The sequence below is a fragment of the Trachurus japonicus genome, chromosome 3 (genome assembly GCF_045865225.1).
Source record: "Trachurus japonicus isolate A0001 chromosome 3, Traja_1.0".
Classification (NCBI taxonomy): Eukaryota; Metazoa; Chordata; class Actinopteri; order Carangiformes; family Carangidae; genus Trachurus; species Trachurus japonicus.
Genome location: NC_140909.1, coordinates 16,371,319 through 16,398,457, shown reverse-complemented (window position 1 = coordinate 16,398,457; position 27,139 = coordinate 16,371,319). Strand labels below are relative to the sequence as shown.

Sequence of the window (27,139 nt, the reverse complement as noted above, 5' to 3'; positions counted from 1 at the left end):
TCTGAGCCAAGCAGAAAACTTTTCTCGTACCCTACAAGTTTTATCCAATGAGGAGAGAGAACGGCATGAAGGGCTGTGTGTGCAGCCAAGGGACGCGCCTGAATGTGGTGACGTAGGGACGAGGACCAATAGATCCATGACGAGGGCGGGGGCTGCTAACTCCATCGGCTGACAAGACGTTATGGTGCGTTCAAGGCAACCCGTAACTCGTGTTTTTCCGACCTGTGAAGTTGTACCAGTTCGATCTGGTACGAGTTCACGGGTCGGAAGTTACGAGTGGCCGTTATAGTGACTTTTACAGGTAAAACAGGTCGGAAAAACACGAGTGGGTTGCCTGGAACGCTACAAAGCCGTAAGTCGTGACTTGAAGCTGTAATTTACGGTTTCAAAAGCCTGCCTGGAACTCAGCATTAGCCAAAACGACCGGATCGCTTACTTCTGCTTTAAGGTAAAGACGAACTAACAGTATACTGTACTCAGTCTAATCCTAGGCGTGTTACTCTAAATTTTGACACCCAAATTTTTATTTTTACTGCAAATGAATATCGGTTCTAAATATCGGTTATCGGTTTCTTTGATTATTAATCAGTATATCAGCCCTGAAAAATCCATATCGGTTAATTCCTAGTTTTCTGTAAGACCTTCCAACAGGAAACTTGAAACCAATGTAATTAAAAGAGACATTTACCAAATGAATTACAAAGGCTTATCTCATACAGTTTGAGTCAACAAAATAGCTTGCCATCCACCAACACATCACAACACATCACACATCTGTTTCAGTCCTCCCTTCTAGCCATACCACCAACACTCACTTTAACAGCGCCTTGCGTTGCCATAGCAATTAACTAGACTTGTGAATATCAAAGTCACAGAGACAAGAGGCTTATGACTTTCACACAGAGAGATCACTCAGCTGACAAATGGATTAATTAAAGCTTGGGCTTACTACCCTGAAAGCCTTGGTTATATTATTTCCCTGATCGCAGGCAAAAACAAAAACTTCACACCAATTTCCACATTTTATGCAATCTTTGAGCAGGACATATCTTATTTTTCCGAATTGTAGAGACTCAACTTCTTTTTGGGAACAACAGTAAAATACCCATGATGCAAATTATCACATTTATGGTGAGGATGTGGTTAAGATTTAGGAAAGCAGTGATCACGGTTTGGGTAATAAGAAAGTCAGTGTAATGTCCTCTAACGTGATGAAAACAGCTATGCATACAGCATGAGTGTGTTTTTACAATAAGTGTTTTTTCTGTGCTTGTGCATGTGTGTATAATAGGTTCTGGTTTTACTCCTTTTGGCTTTGCTTAGTCTATAAGCAGAGCATACTGATGAATAATGAGGCTATTACAACCACAGCAGACCACGGAGCACCGCCTGCTCTCATTCAATAATATGTGTGGGTTGCTGCGTGTACAGTAGGTGTGTGTGTGTGTTGGAAGTGTGTGATCCCCTTAGTCAATATGCCTGATGGACCTTGTTCTATATTTTCTTTTTTATGAAAGACTCCTGGATAAGCATCACAGGTAATTTAATATTCAGTTTATGGAATGAGTCCTGAATTGGTAGACTTTGTTTGTGTCTGCAGATATTTAAAAACTAATACACATAAGCATGAGTTTATCTGAGCATTTTATTGAACTTCCATCATTGTTGAAGCACTACTGTTAAAACCTGCTATGCCTCGTCCTCAGCCTTACCTTTCCTTTATTAATTCCTATATGTAGCCCCATCCTATGCCCAGTTATATAATTTTGTGAAGTACAGCCACACCTGTGAGGTTGTAGCAATCAGCAAGGCATAGCGAGTGGTACTTGTCATACACTACTGCCCCTCAGAGTGAAAGTGAATCATTGCCCTTTGAAGTTCTTCAGCAGGATCACAGAGAAAGCATCAGGATTATAGTGCTATCCATAGCTCACCCTTCTGATAACATTACTACCAAATGTCACATGTGCCAATAGTAAAAAGGGGGAGATAATTACTGTATATTATGCATTTCTTGTTTGAGAGGTTATAATGCAGCTCCTTAGTGGCGCTACTTGTTGAGAGCACACTGCAGACACAATAGTGACTTTGTGTTGGAAAGCGATGAGACAGGCCAGCCAGGCATGGCAAAACTTAGAAATGATTCAAATAGCCCAGAATAAATAAGTGAATTTTAACTTTTTAATGTAAATAAGGTTTTTTTTAAAAACATAGAAACTATAAAAATCTGTCCTAGAAAAAGAACAACCTATAAGGCCTTACTTGCAGAGCGAAAAGTAAGAAAGCCATCCAAAAAGACAGCACATCTCTAAGTGACCTTGTCACCTCCTACAGCTTCTGATAATGGCTGCTCTGTGATCAGTTCCCCTGTGTAAAGACATCTTTACACCTCCCCAGTGGTTGGTACATCTGTCCCAGTTCTGGTTTGAGCAGCGTGAGAGGACAGTGAAAGCGAAAATCCAACCTCAAAGACAACGCACTGTGACCAACGGTTTGAGTTTCATAGGTGGGCTGATGGGCTTTTTTTTTTCTCCTGTCCTTTGCTGCAGTGGTTTTATCACTGCTCATTGTTCTGCTCTTTATTTCAATCTGCTTTTACTGCTCTGAGAAATTCAAAGTGTGACCTCTGTAATTAAATTCTGACGTTAAAGCCTCCATCTATAAACACAGTCCCATCAGTGCAATTGTCACGTTGTTTTCTGTCATTTAAGTATGGTGCAAAGGTAGTTTTTTAACCTTGAACATTTGAGTTGAAAAGCTTAGTTTAGTGGCATAGCACTCTTCCCTCTTGGCCACACAGCTTATTGTTCACACCCTTACTGTGATTTCTACCACTGGAAAATTTACAAAAAGTTGATAAGCTGTGTTCCCATGCTACTTTGATGTTTTCCTATTTTCAAGTAGACAAAAAGACATCAAAGACACAATCATATTGATCACTTGACATTTATAATGATAGCTAGACACCCACACTGAAAAAAGAAGGGGAACATAGACTTATGCCTGTGTGTGATTTTTTCGTTGCACAGTATGCAGCTATTGGTTCGCCTATTCAGGCTTAAGTTTCAATATGGATAGAGTTCATTAATATAAGATCAGATAGTAGCCAACGATGCAAGGCACATTGATTATAGCTTAGAGGAGGTGATTACTGGTAGAACCAGGGAGATAAAAACAGTAGAAGGACACTGAAAGAGAAGGAGAGAGGTGTAAAATTACCATTTGTGCACAAACACCTACAGTATAAGAATGTCCTTGATTTGTCGTTCGTTCTCAATTGACATCCCTTGCAGATGTCCCCACACACACAGTGTGATAAACAGAGGCAGATGAAAATGCTTTGAATGCAGCAACAAAACAAAAGTTCCGGACTCCTCTATGAATGGCATGGTTAGAATAATCTGATAATATAGTACACTGATAAATCCTGCATAAGGAAATTGTGGAGTTTCACTGTCTTGGTCACAGATAGACCATACTGGAACTAATAGAATTTCATTTAATGAGTGAAAGAGATAAAAGAGTTAACATGCAAAAGGTGACCAGAAAAATAGATGCACATCCTCATTCTACCTCTCCTACCTTCATTAGTTGTGATAAAATACTTCAATTAAAGATCACTTGTCAGGCTCAAGGACAACAGCTGAAGCTAAAAGTTAACCCACTATGCTCACAAACATCTAAAGGAGTAGTATCTGCTTTTAAAAACCGAGCCAATGTACATTCATCAACACTCTGGCAGGGAGCCGATACCGTGGCGAGGCGCATTTATATTGCATCAACAATTTTCAATTCAATTTGGCACCAATAAAAAACATATTTTCTTGGGCATGGATTCAAAGCCCTTGCTGCCAAACAAAAAGCAGCAATTAGGGAAGAAGGCATCTTAAGGGGAGATGAAAGTGTATAAAATTTCAATTTCAATGACCCAAACATAAAGCATACAAAAATCTAGTTTTATTTTATTTATTTTGTTTTTATGTAAACCCCTTTCAATGTCAACAATCTATTTCATATTACTCAAATTAATTGATGGTGTTCTCAGCATAAATATTTAGGTATAATCCATGTTCCTCTCCCTGTCCTGGCCAAGTTTTTCTTTTCTTTTTAGCCCCAAATAATGATTTATTTATGTTTTCCTACATAATAGAGCTGCACATAGTGTTTTGTATAATATTCATGAGTGTCTGTTGGTGCCTGTAAATGTGTTGTGGCAGGAAGTTTTGGGCAGTTTTTGGACAGCCTCACTTCATCGCCAGGATGCTCATGTAAGTTCAAGTGCAGTGCCATCCAGAGTCTGGAGTAGGCTATTTGTCAAGTCAAAATAAATGTATATTTTTGTAATGCCAGGAGTACACAAACTCAGCAGGTAAAACTGCATCAAGTAGGAGAAAAACTGCACAGAGCTGAGAGCTATTTTATGAACCATACTCCAGAGCTTCTTCTCTTAAAGTACCTATACTTGGTGTACAATTTACTGTTAAGTTAACAGCAGATCTCTACCGTTTTGCAGCAATGCCAGGAAAGACAGCATTATCTATCCAGGCTAAGAATACAAACAAACACTCTTTGTACTTTACAGCACAGCTGTTTTAGTTTAGCATGTCAAGTCTCATTTGAATGTACCTCACTACTTTTTCCTAAAGGATGAGTCAATAATAAACACTGTGTACGTGGAGAGCAGAAAAGAGCAGTATGGGATGTGCAGCAGGATGCTATTCACACCCGGAAGGTCTCTGTCTTGTCTCCAAACCATCAGGCTGTAATATGGACATTCATCAGCGGAAACACCAGTCTAATATACAGCATTGCAATGTTTGTTTTTTTTACCTATCTAATTAACTGTATGATCTACTCAACCTTTTTTGGTGGTTTAATAGTCACTATGGGAAAGCATAGGATGTATTCATCTGTCAGTGCATTTCCATCAAGTGCAAAATGAGATCAACAATGACACAATAGAGTGCATGATCCCACAAACACCGCAAATCAACTGCATGCACATCTGCACTGCCGTTCAGCCCAAACATCGCTGATGTTAGTACATCCAGATGACACGTGTGCTACAACAAAGCAGAGGTCCTGTCATATATTTATTCCCCATTCTGTGTGAACAAGCCTTAGGCCTAAGTAGCCTCGTATTATCACTGTCTCATTTGATAAAATGCTGATACATCCTTCTGAGCCGACTTTAATTTACCATTTGCTCAAAGCAAAAATATGTTTAACAGGCAGATTCTACTTTTTTTCTTCCCTGGGTTTGTCATCTAAGGCTGCATACAGGCTGCTTTTTCTAGTTGGTGGAGGCTGTCGATGCCAAATGGATGTGAATACCTGCAGACACTACCGAGGCTTCCACCACCTCTGCATGCTTTTTTTCTATTTTAATAAATAATTATTTCATTTGTATTTTGAATATTGCTGACATTCTGACATATTTGACATATTTTACAATTTATATTCTCCCAAAAATGCTTATTACAAAGATGCAAATATAGCACCGTCTATCGTCTCTAACAAGGAAGCAATACAGCAGGCATGTAAATAGAATATATTTTCTCTATTTTTTCATTAAATATATTTCAAGTTTCCTGATGTCTTCAATAAGAGCATCCTGTCTGATACACTGAAGAAAAATGCACTGCATTAGCATGAATTTAAGTCAGGAAAGAGAGCAAGATAAAGAGGGTTGCATAGAACAGACAGCTAGGGAGAGGAAGGGCACAGGAAGAAAAAGAAACAGGCAGCAACAGTGTCAAAGACAGAGACAGACAGAAACTGTTGAATGTGTGATGGCGTCTGTTCCATGACCCTGCTTTTTCAACTGAAGTCTCCAGAAATATGTATCTGGGCCCAGATGATGAGCAGCTTTTCCAAAAGCATTATTTACTAATGTTTTGTGTCTAAAATAGTTGGATAGGAACATGAATCCCAGGTGATGCTGTGTGGAAACCCCCCCACACACTTGCACCTCACTGCTCCAAACTCTACTTCATGAAGTAGACGCTGTAAACAAAAGTATATTTCTCAGCATCTTTGCACCCTGAACCCCGTCTGCATCTGTCCTAACAAATCTATCCTCTCCATTTCTTTCATCCAGTTTCATTCTTCCCTCCTTCCTTCCTCTGCGGCCCACTTCTGCACAGAGGGAACGGCAGCAGCGGCTTCAATAATTCACTTCCCCTCTGAACAGGTTGTGTTTGCATTGCAGGGTGCTGCAGGCGAGAATAGAGAGGGCGAGGAAGAAAGATTAAAAACAAGGAGGTATGAAGAATGAACTCTAAATGGATGAGGACTTTGAATAGAAAGATAGAATGAAAGTAAAAGAAAATACAGCAGAGGAGAAGGCCTGTTGTGAGTAATCATGATGTGGAAAAACAAAGAGAAAGGGTGAAAAAAATAGTTTAACAGGGACAAGTTAGCCTCGAGTGTTCTGCCGCATTCACTCTCTACAGTCAGTCATAAAAGGTGAGGAAGAGGAAGATAATGGTGGAGAGAGAAGGAATGTTGTCTTATCAGAAAATATATTGAGAAAGGCTCCCCATGCAGAAAGGGGAAAATGAGGAGATGAGGATGGTAACAGTCTGATAATAGCCACCGCAGCAGTAAGCCAGCACCTGTCACTGAAACATTTTCCTGCTGAAACCTGTGAATACTTCACAACCATGAACTCTGTCTCCGAGGTCTTTGCCTCCACATATCATGAGACCAATGCGCTGAAAAAATACTACTAAATCACAAGCTACAGTCTTGTTTTTCTGTCATGTTTATCCATTGATCCATGTGGTTTTATTAGTGTTAGGTATGTTGACATCTTATGAAACAACCCTGGCTTGTACAGCAGCTGCTCACACAGCGGGGAAAATAAGTATTGAACGTGTCAATAGTGAACATGTGAACATGCATAGAGGCCATGGCCTTTTTTTTAAACAACTGTACTTGCTAATTCCAGGTGTCTCTAAAGCTCCCTGTCAGTGGTCCTTGGCTCTTGGAAAACTCTTCTTAGTTTTCTTTTGACTGTCAGAAATCTTGTGAGGAGCACCTGCTCGTGGCCAGTTTATGGTGAAATGATGTTCTTTTCAGTTCCGGATAACGGCTCTAACGGATAAAACGGTAGATTCAGACACGTTTGTAACCGATGCCATCAGTATGTTCTGCGACATAAGTTTCTGAAGGTCTTGAGAGAGCTCTTTGCTTTTCCCCATCATGAGATGCCTCTTGTGTGACACCTTGGTGATGAGAAACCTTTTCAAAGGCGTCAATTTGGACTAAACCAGCTGATATTACTTTGCACAGATAGGGGAAAGGATTACTTTCTAAATACTGACAGACTCCAGCTGCTTTCTTGTCTTTCCATAACTTTTTGCACCTCCTTTTCTTCATGTTTACTTATTCCCTGTGTCATTTCACGTAAGTGTACAGTATTGGGTTGTTACCTACAGTACATCTGGTGAAAATTTCATGTTCATGCTCTATTAGAAATATATTTTCTGAGAAAAATGTTGATGTGTTCAATACTTATTTTCCCCGCTCTAACTGAACAAATAGACTGGCAAATATTTGATAGGTCTTGATGGCAGTACTGAAGTACTGAAATGGCTGGTCAATTAATCAATTAGTCACTTGACAGAAAGTTAATCAGGAACAATTAATCATTTAATCATTCTTTTTTTAAATCATAAATGGCACAGAATTCACAAGGTGCAGCTTCACTTATGAAAGTATTTGTTGCTTTTCCTTCTTTTTACTATAATAAACTGTTTATCTTTCTGTTATGGGCTATTGGCCAAACAGCAGGAGATACATTTTAAAACATCACCTTGGGAAATAGTAAATTGTGATGGCATTTATCCACAATGAAATTAATCACCAGCTGTAGCACTACTTGAAAAGCATAAGTATTAATTAAAATGCCTCCTTTTTTAATAAATAATTTAAATTACATCAAAGAACACAGACAAGACAGAAAAAAAGACTCCATTGCCAAAATCTCTATGAAGGAAAAAACCTGTGTCTGGCTAATGTTTATTAAATTGATCTTGTAATTAGAAAATGTGATCCACTGTAAAAAAAAAAAAAAAAAAAAAAAAAAGCTCTAAAGAAAACTTTTCAAACATGATTCTGGCTAAAAATTAAAGAAGAATAAGAAAGTTTAGGTTGCACCCTCAGCTCCACTCTCTCGCTCCCATGCACTGACTTGTACTCTCTGTTTCTTTCTCATTTTCTGAGCTCCTTGTCGGTCGAGCTCTCCGTCTCTAGGGAAACCTTTCTTCCTTTTGCTGTGCTGTATTTGGCCCTGCCCTTTTCAATGTCCCTCTTGCTGTGGCTCAGTTTTTTAATGTGCCTTTTGTGCTGCCATGTGTCCTTTTTCTCTTCTTTTGTAAAGCCAGATCATTTGCATCATCATTCTACCTGATGTCAAAGTTAAATTAAATTTTATCAGCTTCACCAAATGTGTTTATGTCTGAAACTGAAACTTGATGACAAACAAGTTTTAATGCTGCTAATGTTCTTACAGCCATGGGATCAGCTGACAAGAGATGGATGTCTCTGACTGATTCTCTGGTTTCTTTGGATGAAAGTCTGAAATGTACCTGACGCTTTATCTTCCTTAACAGCCCTTCCTTGTCAAATGGATGTCAGGAGATTTTTTTTTTTTAGTGGAGTGATGTCCTTACTCAGCCAAAGGCATCACAGTGATTGAGTTTGAAATATTATCCTCATACATGCATCTGGAATTAGCAAACTGATTTTGTACAGGACTTAAACAATGTTTTGGTGTTCCTGTTATTCTCATGCCTGTAGTGATATTTTCTAACAGCTATAGCAGCAGAGACTCCCAAACAGGGGTACTTGTACCCACGAGTGTACTTTCAGTCATCCAAGAGTACATGGAAGGATTGTGGAGTGGCTCTGCAAAAACTAACAAAAAGGCGAGAATTATGATACAAACCTGAATAACACTAAAGGCCTGATTTACTAAGAACCCACTAAACTGCAGGTTAGGGGTAACATTTTGCATATTAGGTTTTGTGGGTGATGGAGTAATAGTATTAATGATGACAGACGCAAACAGTAGTGTTTAAATTAGGGTTTTACATGTTATTGTTTCTGCTTTGTAGTACGTGGATGGAAAGCAAATAAATAAAAAAATAAAATAAAAAGAAATGAAAAAGAAATAAAAAAGCAGGATGGCTGTAGTGCAAAATAAAATTTGAGCTGATGGACTTCAGGTATTTATGGAAGAAGCAAAATAAACACTGAGCTACAGCAAAAAATAAATGTTATATGATAGGTTACCTATGAGAAAGTAAATGCAGCTGGTAAAACAAGAAGAACAACAGGAGAAGTTTAGAGAAGATGGTGAGATAGAGGTTCAGGGTTTCCCCCAGAAAACTTGTTAAGCCCGGTGGTAGGGTGGCACCGGCGGCCCATCGGCGGGCCACCGGTGCCCAAGCGTGTTTTTCTGTGACAGGGGCCTGACCCTGACCATTGACTGATGGCAGGGCCCTGTAGGTAACAGATTCATTAATGGAGCAGTAGCATTTAGAAGGCGTGATTCCATAAGGCCTTAAGATCAATGTTAAAAGTTGACTGGAAATTTGAAAATATTATAATTTATCATAAACATTTGTTATTATAAGACATTTATGTAACATATTTAAACACCTATAGCAGAGTCTTACAGAAAGGCACGCTTGAAATAGCCTACCGTTCAATCAACCACAAATTATAGCCTAAAAAACTATTTAAATAAATAACATCAACTCTTTGCATTAAAAACTAAAAAACTACTGCCTGGTGTCTCCATTGTTGAAGTGTAGCGTTATTTCTCAGATTTTTTTTTCTTTTCTCCGAGATTTTTTGTATCTGGAGTCACGTTTTGTTCTGGGGATGATTTGGGGATTATTGCAGAAAACATCACTAATGAAATGGTTAAACTTAAGAGATGGTTTGATGAAAACAAGCTTTTGTTAAATTTGAAAAAAACTAAATTTATGGTTTTTACAAATCGAAAAAAGGATGAAATTGAACTTTCATTTGCAGGAGAGATTATTGAAAGAGTGTCTGTATTTAGGTTTTTGGGTGTTATCCTGGAGGACAAGTTGTCATGGAAAAAACACATAGCATATGTAAAAGCCAAGGTGGCAAAGAGTATCTATATTTTGAATAAGGTTAAGTTTGTCTTGGACACTAACACACTAAGAATTTTGTATTGTACATTTATTTTGCCATATTTTAATTATTGCGTGGAGGTGTGGGGCAACACTTATGTAAGTAACATCGCTCCCCTGATTCTGCTACAAAAAAGAGCAGTAAGAGTAATCCACAAGGCAGGTAATAGAGACCCCTCAAATAGACTTTTTATTTCTGCAGGTTTGTTGAAAATGGCTGATATAATAGAATTACAGACCCTAAAAATTATGTTCAAAGCAAAGAACAGATCATTACCAGAACATTTACAAAGCTTGTTTAAACTGGAGGAAGGGGACAACAGACTGAAGCTTGATTTTAAACATACATTTGCAAGGTTAAGCTTAAAACAAATGTGTATTTCTGTTGCAGGTGTAAAAGTATGGCATTCACAAAGCAAGGAATTGAAAAGCTGTACAAGTATGTCTCAGTTTAAGAAAATGTTTAAAAATGAAAAGATAAGTATTTACAAAAAAGAAGAAGGAGAAAGAGAAAAAGAAAAAGATAGATAGATGAGTGGTGTTTACCGTTATTTTGTTTGTTTGTTTTTTTTTGTCATTACTATGTTTCATTATCTCTAATATTTTGAAACAGAGAATAATAATGGTGTTGAAGTAAGCCAATGACATTTGTAACAACAGAGAGGGGCAGGAACTATAAGTTTTTTCTTCATCCTGCTCCTTTTCATTCATGATGAAAATGTGTACACAATGTATATGTGCAACTATGTGAGAACCATGAATGAAATAAATCAAAATGAAATGAAATGAAATGAAACGTTACAGAGGCTACACATGACGTACTGTATAATACATCCATGACTGTACCACGCTCTTTTTCCGGTCAGTCGTCATGGAAACGTGACACTCACGGATCTACTGTTTAGACAAGAGAAGACAACGTGTGTGATCGCAAACGTTACGAGCTGAAAAATGAAACAATGGATCATTTTCACATCAGGTCAAAGCCCCGCGGCTCACAGGAGTCTGGAGCTCTGACACTGCAGGGGACGACGTGCTAACAGCTAACAGCTACCAGCTAACAGCTGCAGCAGCTGATTGAGCCTCTGGAGCCGCGGCTCGGCTCACGTTAACGTGGACTCGGTGCGTTCCTCTCGGTCAGCTGGTGAAGCAGCGGGCTGATGAGCATGATGTCCGTGACGTGTCCCGTTATGCGCGACGAAGTTGTGACGTTGTCAGGTGATGAAAAAGACACCTGATCACGTGTTTATGGAGTATCAAAACTGATTTAAAAAATTAATAAGATGCTTAGCCTGGCGGGGGGGCAAGGAAGGCCTGGCGGGCCGCCAGGCTTATAATACACTGGGGGAAACCCTGAGGTTAAGAGCAAAAGAGAATGATGCAACCTCAGCAAATGGGAAGATAGATGCATCTAACCATTGCTGAGCAGCAGGTGCAGCTCACTTTCAGCAATGAACAGTTAACTGAGATACCAGTTCAAGTGTGACACTCGACATTGATAAGGAGTCGCAACAGAAACAGAACAAAATCTGTCTGCAGTACTTTAGGATGGATTGTCATTCATTGTACCAGAGGTGCGAGTCGTCTATGGCACAAGCACTCAGGTACTGAGGCCATTGTCGCATACATTCAGCAGCTGATCAGTGCTGTATCTGTTCTGATAGCCCTAAATGCCCTGGCGAGAGGGATCAAAGCCGTGGTGAAAGCAGTGAGGTCTCTCAATCCCAGTGGTCCCAGAGCTGCACAGCCGGGAACTGGAGAGGGAGGAGAGAAGCGCAGCCTGCGTAACATTAAGGACATAGAACAACAAACCTGAAAAACAGCTTTAGGAGACCCCAACAGAAACAGCTACAGTATGTTGGAACGACCCAGGTGCAGAAAATGCGGTACTCGGTTACCTTAATGGGTATTTAGGTAACTCAGTATGTGCTTAGGTGCAAGATAAACACACAAACATGATTACCAACGACCATCTGCAACAGGCTGACTGCACAAGGCATCTCTCACACTGACAAATACCACAAGCTTAGATTAATGACAGTGCTTGGAAATGAATTGAGAATTGTGCAGGAGTCAAAAGAAACGTAACTAAAAGTAATGAATAAAAAATTTGAACATCCAGCTCCTGCCATCTGAAAACATTTGAAACATGACAGGTGGTGTGGTGTGGTATGGTAGGTAGATAGATACTATATAGATGTATAGATAGATGGATGCAACTTCACTGATCCCAAAGAAAATTCCACAGCGGTCAGCTGCTCTCACACTATAAAAACACATCATAAAAGGTAAATAATAAGTTAATAAAAACAAGTTAGAAATAAAAATGAAGGGACCTGAGTTCATTTGATAGGGCAGTAGGGGTATGTCAGTCAAAATAGTGGAGAAGCACCAAACTCATGGGCTCTCAGCTATGTAAGAATGAGTCAGATTTATTTGCCGATTTATTTGAGTAAAGCTATTAATGCAGAGTTACAAAAACATTTTTTAAAGCAGAAGTAAGCGATATTTTTGTGTTAATATAAGTCTTAAATAGTTATATCTTCCGACAGCAATCACTTACATAGAGTGTTTGGACCGAAACACGGGTCTGTCAGTCACTCTGCTCTGCTCTGAGCCGAGGAGAAAACTTTTCTCGTATCCTACAAGTTTTATCCAATGAGGAGAGAGAACGGCATGAAGGGCTGTGTGTGCAGCCAGAGCCAGTCTGGTGCAGCCAAGGGATGCGCCTGAATGTGGTGACGTAGGGACGAGGGCGGGGGCTGCTGACTCCATCGGCTGACAAGACGTTATGGTGCGTTCAAGGCAACCCGTAACTCGTGTTTTTCCGACCTGTGAAGTCGTACCAGTTCGATCTGGTACGAGTTCACGGGTCGGAAGTTACGAGTGGCAGTTATAGTGACAGGTCACAGGTAAAACAGGTCCGAAAAACACGAGTGGGTTGCCTGGAACGCTACACAGTCGTAAGTCGTGACTTGAAACTGTAATTTACTGTTTCAAAAGCCTGCCTGGAACGCAGCATTAGCCAAAACAACCGGATCATTTACTTCTGCTTTAACTATCGGTAATATAAGAAGCATTTAATTTGACTGATAAAAAAAACAACCTTTTCATTTCCATCTCCCGTTTGTTTTATCTACTTCAACCCAAATCAAACCACTCCACCTCATGATGCACCATTCTCCCGAGTCCCCGCGCTCATTTGCAGAGGTTGTTGCTTGCCCAGGTTTTCTCCTTACTCCCCGGTGTCAGGCCTCCACCCCTGCTTCCCAAAACCTGTCGGCTCTTTTCAATGACAGTGTGCGCTGCAGTATGTCCTATATGCTGTGTGTGGGGAGGTGGGTGGATGCTTGCCACTGAATCAGCATTTGATAGCAAAAAAGATGACAGGGCTTTGGAAGAGAGAGATGCTGGTTATAAAGAAAATGAAAGATCGCAGGGAAAGTGGGAGAGGGTAAACGGGCAAGGAAAGTGACGGGTTGTATCTGTTAAAAAGGTTTGGATAAAGGGGGAGAATTAGGATGGAAAGAGGATGTTACAGAGAATAGGTAGATTTTATTTGACGTTAAGGGTAGCTATATGGATGGCTGGGAAGGGAAAGGGAATCAGAGAGATGAGAGAAGAAGGGGCGAGAGGAAGATGACAGGAACATCGTTTTTGACAGGTAAAAGTTTAGTAGATGGGTAAAGACAGGATGGGGGAGGGGGAGGAGGAGGAGAAGAAGGAGGAGAGGGATCACGACGTGGAGCGGGTGGCAGGTAAATTGCTACACTGACAACATGGGGACTTTTCAACATATCCGACAGATTATACCCCATCTCTGAGCCAACTGGGATGCATGGGGAAAGATGAGAAAGCGCGAGAGCAGCAAGCTGAAATTTCAAACGTTAAAAATGCCAGAAAATTTTACTAAAACCGTCATGAGCAGAGGGGGTTGGGGGGATAGAGGGAGGCTACCACGGAGGAAGAGCAAGTCTCAGAGAGCAAGCATGAGCTACAGAGAGAGGGAGAGGGGGAGATCTCCAAGCAGCACGCATCGCTGAATTATTGAGGGCAGACGTGTGTAGGAGCAGAAGATAGATTTCCAGTGTTGATTCCTTCCTGCTGTCAGAAAGTTTAGTTGGACACGACCAACTCCAGCAGTTGTGGTTGTTTTGTTGTTGTTTGAGGGTTTTCAGTGCGCACCACAGGAAAAGACAGAACATATGTGGGAGGCGCAGCCCCAAAAAGTGTGGCTTCAGGTGTGTGTGTGCGTGTGCGTGTGTGTGTGTGTGTGTGTGTGTCTGTGTGTGTGTGTGTGTGTGCGCGCGTGCACGCTTCCTGCAACTCCTTAAGTCAGATCACCTGTGTATGATAAGGTTTTCCCAGGCAGGCAGTAGCTATGTGCAGGTTTTCTATGAAGTGACAGATCAATATGTGTCTGTGCTGCAGGCAGTGACAGGCAGCGAGAACAGCTTCCTGCATGCATGGCACTTTGCACACTGAGTGAAACTCCACCATTTGCTTGGTCTGAGTCAACAACACTGCAAATATTCTAAAGCTCTCTGAGGAGATTTACACCTAAATGCTGGCAGAGTGTGCCAATGCCAAGAGACATGGGCTGTCAAAATATCTGAATACTAAACACTGTCAAAGATAAATCACAGCAACCCTCATTAAAAAAAATCTTACATTAATGGAAATGAGGTTTTTTTGCACAGTTAATCAACTATTCATCAACTATTATTCTGTTTTATTCATTTATTTATATATATTTCTTTTCAGATCACTTACATTATCTTCTAAAAACATGACTGACGGACTGCCCAGCATGTACTATTTTGGAGTTAAAACTAAACTTTTATGTAGTTTGAGAAAAAAAAAAAAGTTTTCCAATTGAGTACCATTTAGGTTGACCTTTTGTGCAGATTTAAAGCAGTGCACTTTCAAGATGTAAGCTCAACATAAGGACTTGCTAGATTAATGAAATATGGTCAAACTTAAAAGTCTCCCTTCGCTCAAACATGTTTTATGTTATGTAACTTGTATGTTTGATCATCAGTGATGTGTGCACAGAGACATTAAAAGGCCACAAATTTATCCATGCCCGTCTTCAATATGAGTTAATACATGTACATACAAAAATTATTTGCAAGTTTGGCTGCAAATCGTAATTTAAAGCAGAAGTAAGTGATATATTTGTGTTAATATAAGTCTTAAATAGTTATATCTTCCGACAGCAATCACTTACATAGAGTGTTTGGACTGAAACACGGGTCTCTCAGTCACTCTGCTCTGCTCTGAGTCGAGGAGAAAACATTTATCGTATCCTACAGTTTTTATCCAATGAGGAGAGAGAACGGCATGCAGGGCTGTGTGTGCAGCCAAGGGACGCCGTGAATGTGGCGACGTAGGGACGAGGACTGTTATGGTGCGTTCAAGGAAACTCGTATTTTTCCGACCGTGAAGTCGTACCAGTTCGATCTGGAGTTCACCGGTCGGAAGTTACAAGTGGCCGTTATAGTGACTTTCACCGGTAAAACAGGTCGGAAAAACACGAGTGGGTTGCCTGGAACGCTACAAAGTCGTAAGTTGTGACTTGAAGCTGTAATTTACGATTTCAAAAGCCTGCCTGGAACGCAGCATTAGCGAAAACGACCGGACCTCTTACTTCTGCTTTAACATGCAAATAACATTCATATCATGTAAAATAATAATAATAATAATAATGATATTACTAATTAAACTGTTCCAATTTCAATACCTCCCATTGGTAGTAACAAAACAAAAGAACTGTGATGCAACACAGAAACCGAAAGTATCACAAAAACTCCATCAGAGTCATTTTAAAGATGCAAGAATCAATGAATGAATCCAAAGGAAGAAATAAGGGCTGAATACAAAGGAGACGAGGACACGAGAGAAACAAAAAAAAAGTGAAGAAGACGGAGAGTGACAGAGTGAGAGAAGTGCAGGAGGAGGCAGACGGTCTCTGATGTAAGCCATGTTCTCACCGCTGTTCACAACCGTCCTGTCGCCTTCATGAATAAGTTAGATGCCAAATGTTCCCTCCCTCTCACGTCCATGCATGCGAACACACACATACACACACACACACATCAACACACATACACAGATACACTTAAAGCGCTCATTCGTTCACTCTCAAGGCGGCCAGAATCAGACTCCACATACACTAAAAACAAAAAGTACGCATAACAAAACACACCTACTCTCCAAACAGCTTTGTCATTTTAGTCTCTACTACAGTATGTTAAAATATTAAGTAGCTCTGAATGAATTTCCAAAATTGCACACAACACAGAGACACACACACACACACACACACACACACACACACACACACGTGTACAGTCCCTCCTGCAGTGGTGCCAGTAAGAGGTGCTTGATAATGTCTGACAGAGTGACTGGAGTACAGAGGAGGAAAGTGAAGTTTCTCTGACAGTTTTTCCTGCCCACAGGGCACCCACGTCGTCCCGTTACGCTCTGGACCACTCTCATCGAAAAGGTAGGGGTGTGTGTGTGTGTGTGTGGGCATAGTGCATGTGCTATAACTGTGTATGTGTGTGACACTGACTAACATCCTCGTACAGAGAGAGGAGTGTGGGTGAGAGTGAGGTAACCTCTGAGTTCATCTAAAGGTAAATACAAAGTGAGATGTTTGTGCACGTGCGTATGAAAATTTGCGTGTAGGCTGTCATGCAAGTGCATTGTGCGTGGATGTGATCTGCATGAACAACAACATCAGCGCCCAAAAGAGAGAGAAACTTCATGATGGGAACAAAGAAATACAAATAAAGAGGTAGAGGGAAGATTGTGTGATGATCTGTGGGCCAAATATTTGAATAATTCCATTGACACATTTGCTGCTGGAGCAATGTTTCCCTCCTCCTCATCAAACCTCTGGCTATAAAACTTTATTAGTCTGTAAATCTAGTTGTATTTATGCACAGTAAATACTTAGGATAGTGAGTCAAGTTGTTTCAAAGTGTGGATTAGTAATGGTAACAGAAAACAGTCGAGATAAGATGGATGGCAAATATCAAACAATGATTTACAACAAGATTGTGTTAACAATTTGAATAAAACTTAGCTTAGTTTAGCTTAAAGAATGAAAACAGAGGGAAACAGCTAGCCTGGCTCTGCAAGGTTAAGAAAGGAAAAAACATATCAACCAGTGCCTGTAAAACTTAATAATTAACATATTAGATCACCTTTTTAAGTATAGAAATGACAATTCACAACACACACAGAAGTATTACGATTTCTAAGGAGATATATTAGATATATCTTATTTGGTATTATCCCACCTCATGGGATGCTCTACTGTGCCACACTGCCCACCACTACCTGCTGCCTTGTGCCCACCCCAGGCCAAGAGTGAAACTGGTGGGAAGCAGAGTGATAAATCAGACCTCTCAAGACATTGTCTTAGCGCTCTTATCCTTTACCCCCAGGTAGTGAGGCTAGTGTAAACAACAGTCAACATATCACTTTGGTCATAGGCCTATGGCTTTCCTGCTGACCTGTAGGTTAATAGAAATGTTGTCGGGCTTTAATATCCAGTCAGCCATACCGAAAAAATAGGAAACTGGACAGAGGAGAGGAGAGGAGAGGAGAGGAGGAAGTTGCGTACTGTATGGATGTATGGATGTTCTCAGGGACCTAATTAACATAAGAAAAAACTGAGAGCAAGGGGAGATAATTAAAGCACCATGTGCACTAAAATTTTAAGCAGAAGGGATAGGATCACAGAGACCAACAGATGAGTGGAGACAGACACAAAAGAGAGGGAGGAACAAGGAAACAAGGAGGAGGAGAGAAGGAAAGCAGATAACACCAGTCGCTTGTAATAGGTGTAGCAGTTTACATCTAAACTTTAAATAGTTAATTGTGGTGAGCAACACAGAATCTGATATCCTTCACAAACAATAAAGACACTTGCCAACATTCATCAGCTCTCCAATTCTGCAAATCCATTATCTCCTATCTGGTCTTTGCAAAGAATAGCTCCTGTAATTGTCTCGCACTCTACATAATTGAGCTTGCTTAGCAGACAAATCACTGAATTATTTTGGCCAAATATTGACCTGCTTCCGTCTATCCATCCATCCATCCATCCATCATCCATCCATCATCCATCTGCTGATCTATCCATCTTGTTTCCATTTGGACAGTTGGAAAACTGTTTGAGCAGAACTAATTGAATTCCAAGGACTTTAATTAAGCATTATAAGAGGGAAAGGTCACTCAACAATCACCGACATAACTGAACAAGACTGTGCACTAAAGACCAATGACCTCATTTATAATATATACGTACAAACACAGGGCCTGAAAGTGGCATGCGTCACTTTCCAGGCGAAGGTTATGACCTATAAAAATAAACCTGATGGGAAAATGTGCGTACCTGTATGCAAATTCTGAACGTAAGTAGTGCGAGATGAACGAGTGTTATTTTTGATGTCCTTAACACATTTAATTTCAATGACTTAGATCCACGTAATCACAATGCTTTAATTCAACAGCATTATTTTGCACTATGAACTGTTTCATAAACACCTTCTTGTAAAAATCCAACAGAAATCTGGAATCAAAATTCCTTCTACAGTAAATACTTTATTTCGTTATCACTGTCCCACTATCATCCACTCCCCGAGTGCACGAGGAGAAGAGGATGGTGCGGCTGCATGAAATAAAGCACCAATATGCCTAACATGGTGTTGCCAAGTAAATCTCAAAGTCTAAAAATAAAACCATTGATCTTTCACATACTCGTTACGCTCTTTTTGTTGTCATTGTTTCTACTATAATGCTGTTGATAACAAAACCAGCACAAAGAAAAATGTAACGTTTGAACACTTCAGCCTTCAGAATGTATTTCAGGGTGTTATAGATCAGTCTAATTGCTCTAATGTATAGGGCCTGTGCGTAATGCTGCGCCACGGCACTGCTGGCACTGCTGGAGGACAACACCAAAAGGAGGGTAAGGGTCTTCAGGGACCATGACAACTTTCTGGCCCATGATAATGACTGGCTATAACCTATTTTAGATTCTCTAGAGCTGTGCCCTTGGAACTACGTGCTGAACTGAGTCCAGCATTAGAGACGGCGATGCTCCGGAACAACACCATCCTGGTGCAAACACAAGACCTCACCACTCTGGGTTGCTGGCTGTTACCAGCTGGAATTGATGGTTTATGTTCTAGCTACATCCTATATATAAAGAGAGAATGGTCTATTTTCTAATTAAAGCTTTCTTCTGATTAATTCTGCCAAATTTCATCCTATCCACAAGTTTCCAAACGTCATCTATGGTCAAAACCGGAAGCCGGTTTTGCCGGTTTGGTGGAATTGTACGTTTACGTTTCCATGGTTTTCAGTCGTTGTCATAGTTGTGGTAAACGCATGGATCTATTAACGCTGGCTTTTAACACGGATGTCAATTTGTGTGATATCCACTGTTAAAAGCTGGTGTGATGATCCATGCGTTTTACAGATTTTCATTAAAAAAAAAACAAAAAAACAATGCATTTACCGCGACTACCGAAACCATGGAAACGTAAACATTTTTTTTTTTTTTTTTTTTTGGCTTTTAGGTTAACATAAAATTCCACCGGAAGAGCAAAACCGGCAAAACAGGCTTACGTTTTTAACGTTCGGAAAAAGGTGGATAGGTCTGGTATAACACAGCTGTTCCAGGGTGCCATAATGCCTGCCGTTTCTCTGTGCCACAGACTCCGTTGACAGCAGCAGCAGCAGCAGCAGCAGCATGTTACCACTCGCTCTGCTTCTTCTTGTTACTGTCTTTTTTTTTCCCAGGCCTCCACCTCCTCTATAAGGGTGTCTATGTCCATCTCTGAGAAATTTATTTCATCGTTCTTTTCTCACAGAACAGAACAACTGCACACCAGACTCATTCACATGCAGACCTTGTTCGTGAGGTGGTTTGCATTGACCATTTATGGTTAAAAAAAAGGGCGGGTACAGGGCGAGCTAGGAAGCTGATTCAGTTGTGCACACTTGTAGGCATTCTGATTTATACTGGGAAGTTTGCTTAAAGGTGTGTGTACGCAGGGTTTTGAAAATCTGAATATCTTTTGCCGCGCGCAACTTCTGGGTTTTGGGCGCAAGTACACTTTTGGTAAGGATGAATGAGGCCCCAGGTAATTGGGGACAAAAGCTTCATCCCCAGTTGAGAAAAGGCTTAGAAAAGGCTCTCTGAGTCAATTGTGCAAGTGTGTGCGTGTGTCTTTTATTACTCATGTTGTGGGTTAGGGAAGAAATGAGTAACTGTCACGAAATTTTATGCAAGTCGGGGTTACATCCAAGACTTTTTGTGCACATCTGCCAATACAGTGAAAGATAAAGCAAACAGGTAAAGCATAGGGGGAGGATCATAGGTGTTAGGCTGTGGGAGGTAAAAGGTTATCATCACCTCTAGTTAATGCTTTATCGTCTCCCTTCTACCCTCTACCCTTCTACCCTCTCCTCCCTCATTCCCTTAGAGCCAACAATAAATTATGGATGCTTATTAGAAAAGGGCAATATTCAGCATCCAAAATAAACTTAGCAGCAAGAGACATAAAAGACACACACACACACACACACACACACACACACACACGAGGTGCTGATGAGTGAAAGGGTTAAAGCCAGGAGACTATGACAAGGCCAGATAAACCTGGACTGATCTCTTTCTAGGTCACTGCCTTTAAACACAAGTGCCATGGTGGGCAAACTTGACTTGAATGCAGTCAAGTTCCACATTAGGACGACATTCAAATGTTGGGTGTTAGTCTACACACAGGCAGACTGCAAATAAAAAACTTGCAATGTATTCTAAGCCTTTCATTCTTCCTTGGGCAACATCTTCAAAGTGATGTTAAATTTGTGTGCAATTTAGGCATATTAAACTTTTTCATTTTCTGCATCTCTTGTAGTGCTTTGTTCTATGGCCATTGGCAAGGCCTCACTTCAGCTGCTGCAAGGCCCTTGCTCAAATCGAAAGAAATAAAATAAAACACTTTTAAGCAAAACCATTGATTTTAGTTCATTAAATTTCCTGGTAACAGGCGGATGATGAAGCTACATGTTACAGGCAAATGCAGTTTGGATTCCATCTACACCACGAGCTAATAGTTGTGTGTGACCATCAAGTAGTCAATAATTTGGTGTCCTTGTGAATTCTGTTGCTTCACAGATTAGGATGTGACGCAGCAACACAAAGATGGAGTTACACTTTCTCTGCTAGACTTCGTCTGGTTGGGTGTCGTAACTACTGAGCCGTTGAGATGAGAAGTCACATCCTGCCAGCAGTCTTTAAATTTTCAGAACCTCCCCTAATCCTTAAGTATGTTGAGAGTTGGCGCATGTGAATGCAACATCATGCTTGTAATTCTTAGGATTATAGTGTGTCCAGATTAAGTGAAACTTGAAAATCACTGTATACGCATGCAGTGGTGTTTGTGAGTTTGTGATCAACGTGTAGAGATGCATATAAAAAGCTTATCCAAGGAGGAGAAGAGCAGGCTGATGATAGAATTATATAAGCAACTAACTTAATAAAGCTTACTGTTGCAAAAACATATGGTGTATGGCTTTTCCTTCTCTGTACAGTATCGCATTTCCTTGGTGCACCTCTGTCCAATTGCCTTTTGATAGACAGGTGTTACAAGGTTTTTGACAGCCTACCAGAATTCACAGAAGTACAATCAATACCACACTGCTGGAAGAGAAATAGTGACTGATCGACAAGTCCCTGCTGAGCCAGCAAACTGTTGCAGTGGGGAGAAAAGTGTCTCTGCCGCACAAACATGTCCCACTCATCCATGCGTGTGCCCCCACATACACACACACACACACACACACACTTCATGTTTGTGTCTGCATTTGGCACACAAACTCACATGTGCAAACACACAGCTGACAAAAAAACACGCACGTCCCAACATACCCAAGAGAAGACTACAGTAAATGAACCTCACAGCCGTCCAAAGTGCTGACATCAATCAGGCACGCTTTCACCGTTCCACTCCCGATGGACACCGAGTCGCATCTGTCTGCTACAGCAAGTGCTAAACAATTCCAAAGTGAGGGAAACCATTTTATGCATATCTGCGTACACAGCGGGTGAGTGTGCCAAACTTGTTGGCTCTCTCCCCAATCTTCCTTATTCGTGTTGTTTACTCCAATAGTGCAAATTGTGAAATGATTTGTTCTTTCTGAATGGCAATTTTTTTTAAATCTTTTTTTTAACGACGATTTACCTACATGAAACAGTTGTTACACAGGTACGCACAGCTGAGCACCACCACCACACAGTCCACCAGGGAATGTGGGGCCTGTGAATGCTGGCATTCACACATAGCTCTGGGACTTCTCCTCCCTCAGCAGAAACTGAAAGGCTGCAGACTGTTGGACACAAAAAATTAACTATAGCACTAATAAACACATAAGTAAAAAAAATATATATATATATGTGTGTGTGTGTGTGCGTACGTGCGTGCAAGAAAAATATTGTTAGAGCTTTTACAACTGGCAGTGACCGCATAACTATCTGCTTCGACCCAGTGCATATTTGTGACAGAGCCCATGAGGCACACAAGCACAAACTCTTCATGACAATCAGTATCACCCCACAGAGAACCCAAAACTGTTTCATATGGTTATTATGAAAAAATAAATGAGGACAAGAATGCACAAGGGCAAACTGGAGATCTGAGTCTTCACAGGACAGTCAAACTAGATCAGAAAAGTCACTGCATGATTGAAAAAAAAAAAAAACTAACACACATGCCAACACAATGAGCACTGACATTTAAAGAAACTTAAAAGTTCTGTATACCATACTGTTATGCTTGAAAACAATTAATATATATATGCTGGAAATATTTTGAAGTGATGACACAGGTCACGGGTGTGTGCAAAACAGATATGTGAAAGATCCTACTGTAGCTTTATCTAAATGAGTAAGGCCTACATCAGGAAACTGTAACTGAAAAATTACAAATAAATAAATGTCCTAAAGGATCTGATCCAGTATTGTCACTGTGCACAGACGCTGCTCTGTCAGCAGCACACCATTTACAAAGGCATCAATAGAATCATGTAAACTGTGTCAACTGATGGTCAAATTACATAAGCAAAGATGTTGTGCAAGCTGATTTGTAAACTAAGAGGTGGTTCTAATTTACACTAATACTGACACGTCAGTACCAGATTGAAGTATTGGAGTGGTACAAGCTTGATTAGTTAGCAAGGACTCCTACATGGGCTTCTTTGCTTCAGCAAATGACAGATTGTCAGCGTTTCTCGGCGTGACGGCAGGCTATGGGATTGCTTATGACAACAGCACTCCGTGCTACTGTGACTTAACAGACCTTGTTTTCAATGGCTGCCACATGCCTTCAAACATCAGAATCCAAGTATCAAAGCTGACAGTTCAGTTTGTGTGTTTGCTTTGCCTGAAGGGACAAGAGGACGTATATCTGGCCAAGCGCCTGTAGCTAAAGAAACCGAGTCTTTGTAGTACAGTGAGACGGCCTTAAGAGGGGACAAATCTCCGCTTTATCCTCAAAAGCAGTGTGACTGTCCTGTTTAACCTACCAAAGACGGGCCACGTTTCAGAAAGCTCTGCCAGTCTCATCCTCAAGCTGAAACCTGTTGTATTTGTTCCATTTCTGCATGAGTGTGAGAGAGAGCAAGCAAGTGCAGCAAGGATGTGGCACAGTGGTGGATTAAACTGTGGCCGAGCTTTAACCTCCATCTTTAAAGAATAAAAGTTTGCTCATATTTGTGTCATAAAGCACTAATCTGTTGACCTAAATGTGAATTTCACCAATAAGATTCACATCATCCTAAAAACAGAGGGAGATTGGATTTGGGTGAGGTGGGTTTCCCCTTCACCTCATTGCTGGATGTTTTCCCAGCTTCCTCCTGTGACTTACAACAAGTGATATCTCCCGTACAAGTTAATTTGCTGCCGCTCTCCCTGAAGCTATTCTTGCAGAGCTTTAAAAGCTAGTTATTATAGCCTACTGCCTCCTATTAGTGCGTCATAGCTACTGTAATGCAGACAATACGTGGCACGGAGAAGCCCTTAATTAAGGTTATGGACTAATAATTGAACAAATTAACATCACTGCTGAAATGGAGCCCAGTCAGCCTGCACTAAAAGTGTGCATTGATGTTATAATAGGAATACATTAGTAAATATTGCATTCCTACCGTAAACTCCTTGTCCCCAGGCAAGAGGATAGACACTAGAAAATAAGAAAATCCAGAAAAGCTCCATGTTCAACTCAGTTCCGTCATAACCTGAGAAAAGAGGAAGAGAGACAGAGGAAAAGAGGTGAAAACAGAGGCACACAGGGGAACAGACTGCAAATGTATGTGACAAACAGGAGGCGACAGCTGAGTGATTGTTATCCAAAAGGAAGAAGAGATACTTTCAATTGTGTTTTCGTGTTCAGCAATGTCTCCTCCAACCCCTTAAGCCGTGAAAATAATATTACAGAGCAATTTAGCCCCCGCTGCACAGCCTACATCGTTTCATTCAACTTAAAGGGCGGGTAATTCAATCACAAATCATGGATTATAAAAAGCTTACACGCAGGGCTATGTGCGTTAGAGAATTGGAGATTGACAGGATTGTCTGCCGTTTAACGTGACTAAACTTCCTCCTCACTGAAACACAAAGGACGGGAGGGGGGCCAGGTGCAGTCAGGATTGAGGATTAGACTGCAGTATTCAGGAAGGATATCAGCTACAACAAGTGGGGTCATGCACTCTGGACCTCAAACACCCACACACAGGCACACCGCCTTTCTTTCCGATCAATGTAATTATTACTGTCCCTGTGGTATAGAGGGTGATAAGTCCACTGCTATTTTAAAAACACCACTTTTTTTTTCTTTTCTTTTCTTTTTTTTTTTTAAATTGTGTTGATATTTTTCGTACCCCTTTTAAATGCATGCAGGCGCCCGTGTGCAAATGATAACCTGTGGAAAACCTGAAGAGAGGGGATGGAAAGCAGCTGGAGTCAGGGGCTAATGGACCCTCTTACGCGACTCCTTTGACCGAACAAGAGGATTTCCTCCGGCGTCTGGTCCGTTTATTTGTATAACGGTTCTGAGTCTGCTCAATTGACGAGTTACATCAAACAGCGCGCCGTGATCAAAGTTTCAGTTTTACAATGTATGTGAGTTAATAGCTGCATAAACGTCAGGATGCGCTGCGCTTGACTTATAGCCCGCTGACATGTAGTAACAGCCCAGTAGATTTTTTTATTGGTTGCACAAAAAAAGAGACCGGCCTACGTAAATGTTAAAATAAAAAAAGAGGGGGAAAAAAAGGTAAATGCGAATTCTGAGTATGACGCAAATTACCTGTAACTATAGCGAGGATGGGTCAACTTTTGTACTCTTGGTTTTTTTTTAAAAAATGGTGCCTATATTTGGAGACATTCTCAGATCCACATTTCATTCCCACGGACAAATCACGCACATGAACAAGATGTTAAGTTAATAGATGAATAAGATAACGGTAATTTTTACATAAGGGCAGTCTCTGTGGACGCACGAAATCCCTGTTCCTCACTACCTTATCTCCGAGGTACCGTCCTTTGGGTCTGTCTGCTACCCAGCGCTGCGCGCACTCCTCCCGGCTCAGCGAAGCGGATTCCTCCGCTCTCCGTCAGACCAAGCAGCCTCCCAAGCCTCTGCACAAAAAATGTGTGGAGAAGTTGTATATCCTCCTCCGGTGCGTCCGATGTGAGCTTTACAATTCCCGGTGATTACAATGTGGAGTTTGCTGGGCTCCCAGACCTCTCATATAATCTCCTTGGTGTGTTAAACTTTTATTTTACGCACAGAAAAGCGGGCGGCGGAATTGCACCGCTGCTGGATTCCACAGAGTCCCTCTTTCCAAAGATGAAAACAAAACCACTTTTCCTTTGAAAAACTCAAGAAAGGCTAGCTGGCCAAAATCCTGTACTCCCAGTCTCCTCTGTGGTGGTTTATTTACTCTTAAAGGCGTGGTTGAAGTGGCTTTACTGTCTCTCTCTCTCTCTCTCTCTGGTGACAGTGTAGTGAAGCCCCTCTAACACAATCATGCGCTCTGAAAATGAGCTCCTCTCCGCTCGTTCAATCAGCGCTGTGTCTGTGGACTCCAAGTGATGCTGGCCAAGTGGAATATGTGCGCAGACTGAGAACGACCGCCCCTGTCTGCGAAGAGGGAGAGAGAGGTATGGAAGGATGGAGAGAGGGAGAGCGGGAGGGAGGGAGGACAGAGGATTGCACAGAGATGCGCTCAAGCCTCACGGCTCCGCGCTGAACAGGTTGTCAAAAGAGCAGCATTGCTCCGCTCTTTTTCACCACCCGATCACCCAGTCTTTCTGAATTGGGTTTCAGCTCTTTAGGGTTCGATAAGTTGTCTTTCAAGAGTCAGAGGGGCAGCGCTGCTTTTTGTCTTTGTTTCTGCTGTCCACTCTTTGATGGAGTTCGCCAGCTGCAGTGCCACCGATCGTCGGTGCCAATTAGAACAGAAAGGAGCTCGCAAAGTTTTTTTGGCTTAATGGAGGGGCCCCACGGACCAATTATTTATGACAGTGAAAATACAATGACTGTTGACCCCCCCACTCCACTCCACCCCACTCCCCCTCTCGCTCCACACCTCCTTCTCTCCCTCTCATATCTTATCTCTCTCACACTGATATTTGGAGTCTACTTCTCCCCTCTCTGTACTCCGCCACTCCTTCCGCCAGCGAATTTTCACTTCCCACTGTGGCCACATGGCGGCATGTTTCAACTCATCGCCGATGTTGGGGTGTCTGTGTGTGTGCGTGTGTGTTTGTGTGCGTGTGGGAGGAGGGGGGGGGGGGGTCTGAAATCAGCGTCCTTTAAAGAGCTCTTGTATTTCTGGCCTCTCCACGAGAGATGCTGGTTGATCACAAAGCAGTTACT

At 41.2% G+C, this 27,139-nt stretch overlaps 1 protein-coding gene across 1 annotated transcript in view; it reads right to left on the bottom strand.

The window, feature by feature from the left end:
- The window catches only part of mdga1 (MAM domain containing glycosylphosphatidylinositol anchor 1), a 188,477-nt gene extending 161,736 nt beyond the window's left edge, over positions 1 to 26,741 (bottom strand). Inside the window, exons 1-2 of the mRNA XM_085764141.1 lie at positions 25,779 to 26,741; positions 24,405 to 24,494 (exon numbers count right to left, since the gene is read on the bottom strand). Coding sequence (XP_085620267.1) covers positions 24,405 to 24,471 — 67 coding nt within the window. The 5' untranslated portion in view covers positions 24,472 to 24,494; positions 25,779 to 26,741. The remainder of the gene's footprint in view (positions 1 to 24,404; positions 24,495 to 25,778) is intronic.
- Between the last annotated feature and the right edge of the window lie 398 nt (positions 26,742 to 27,139).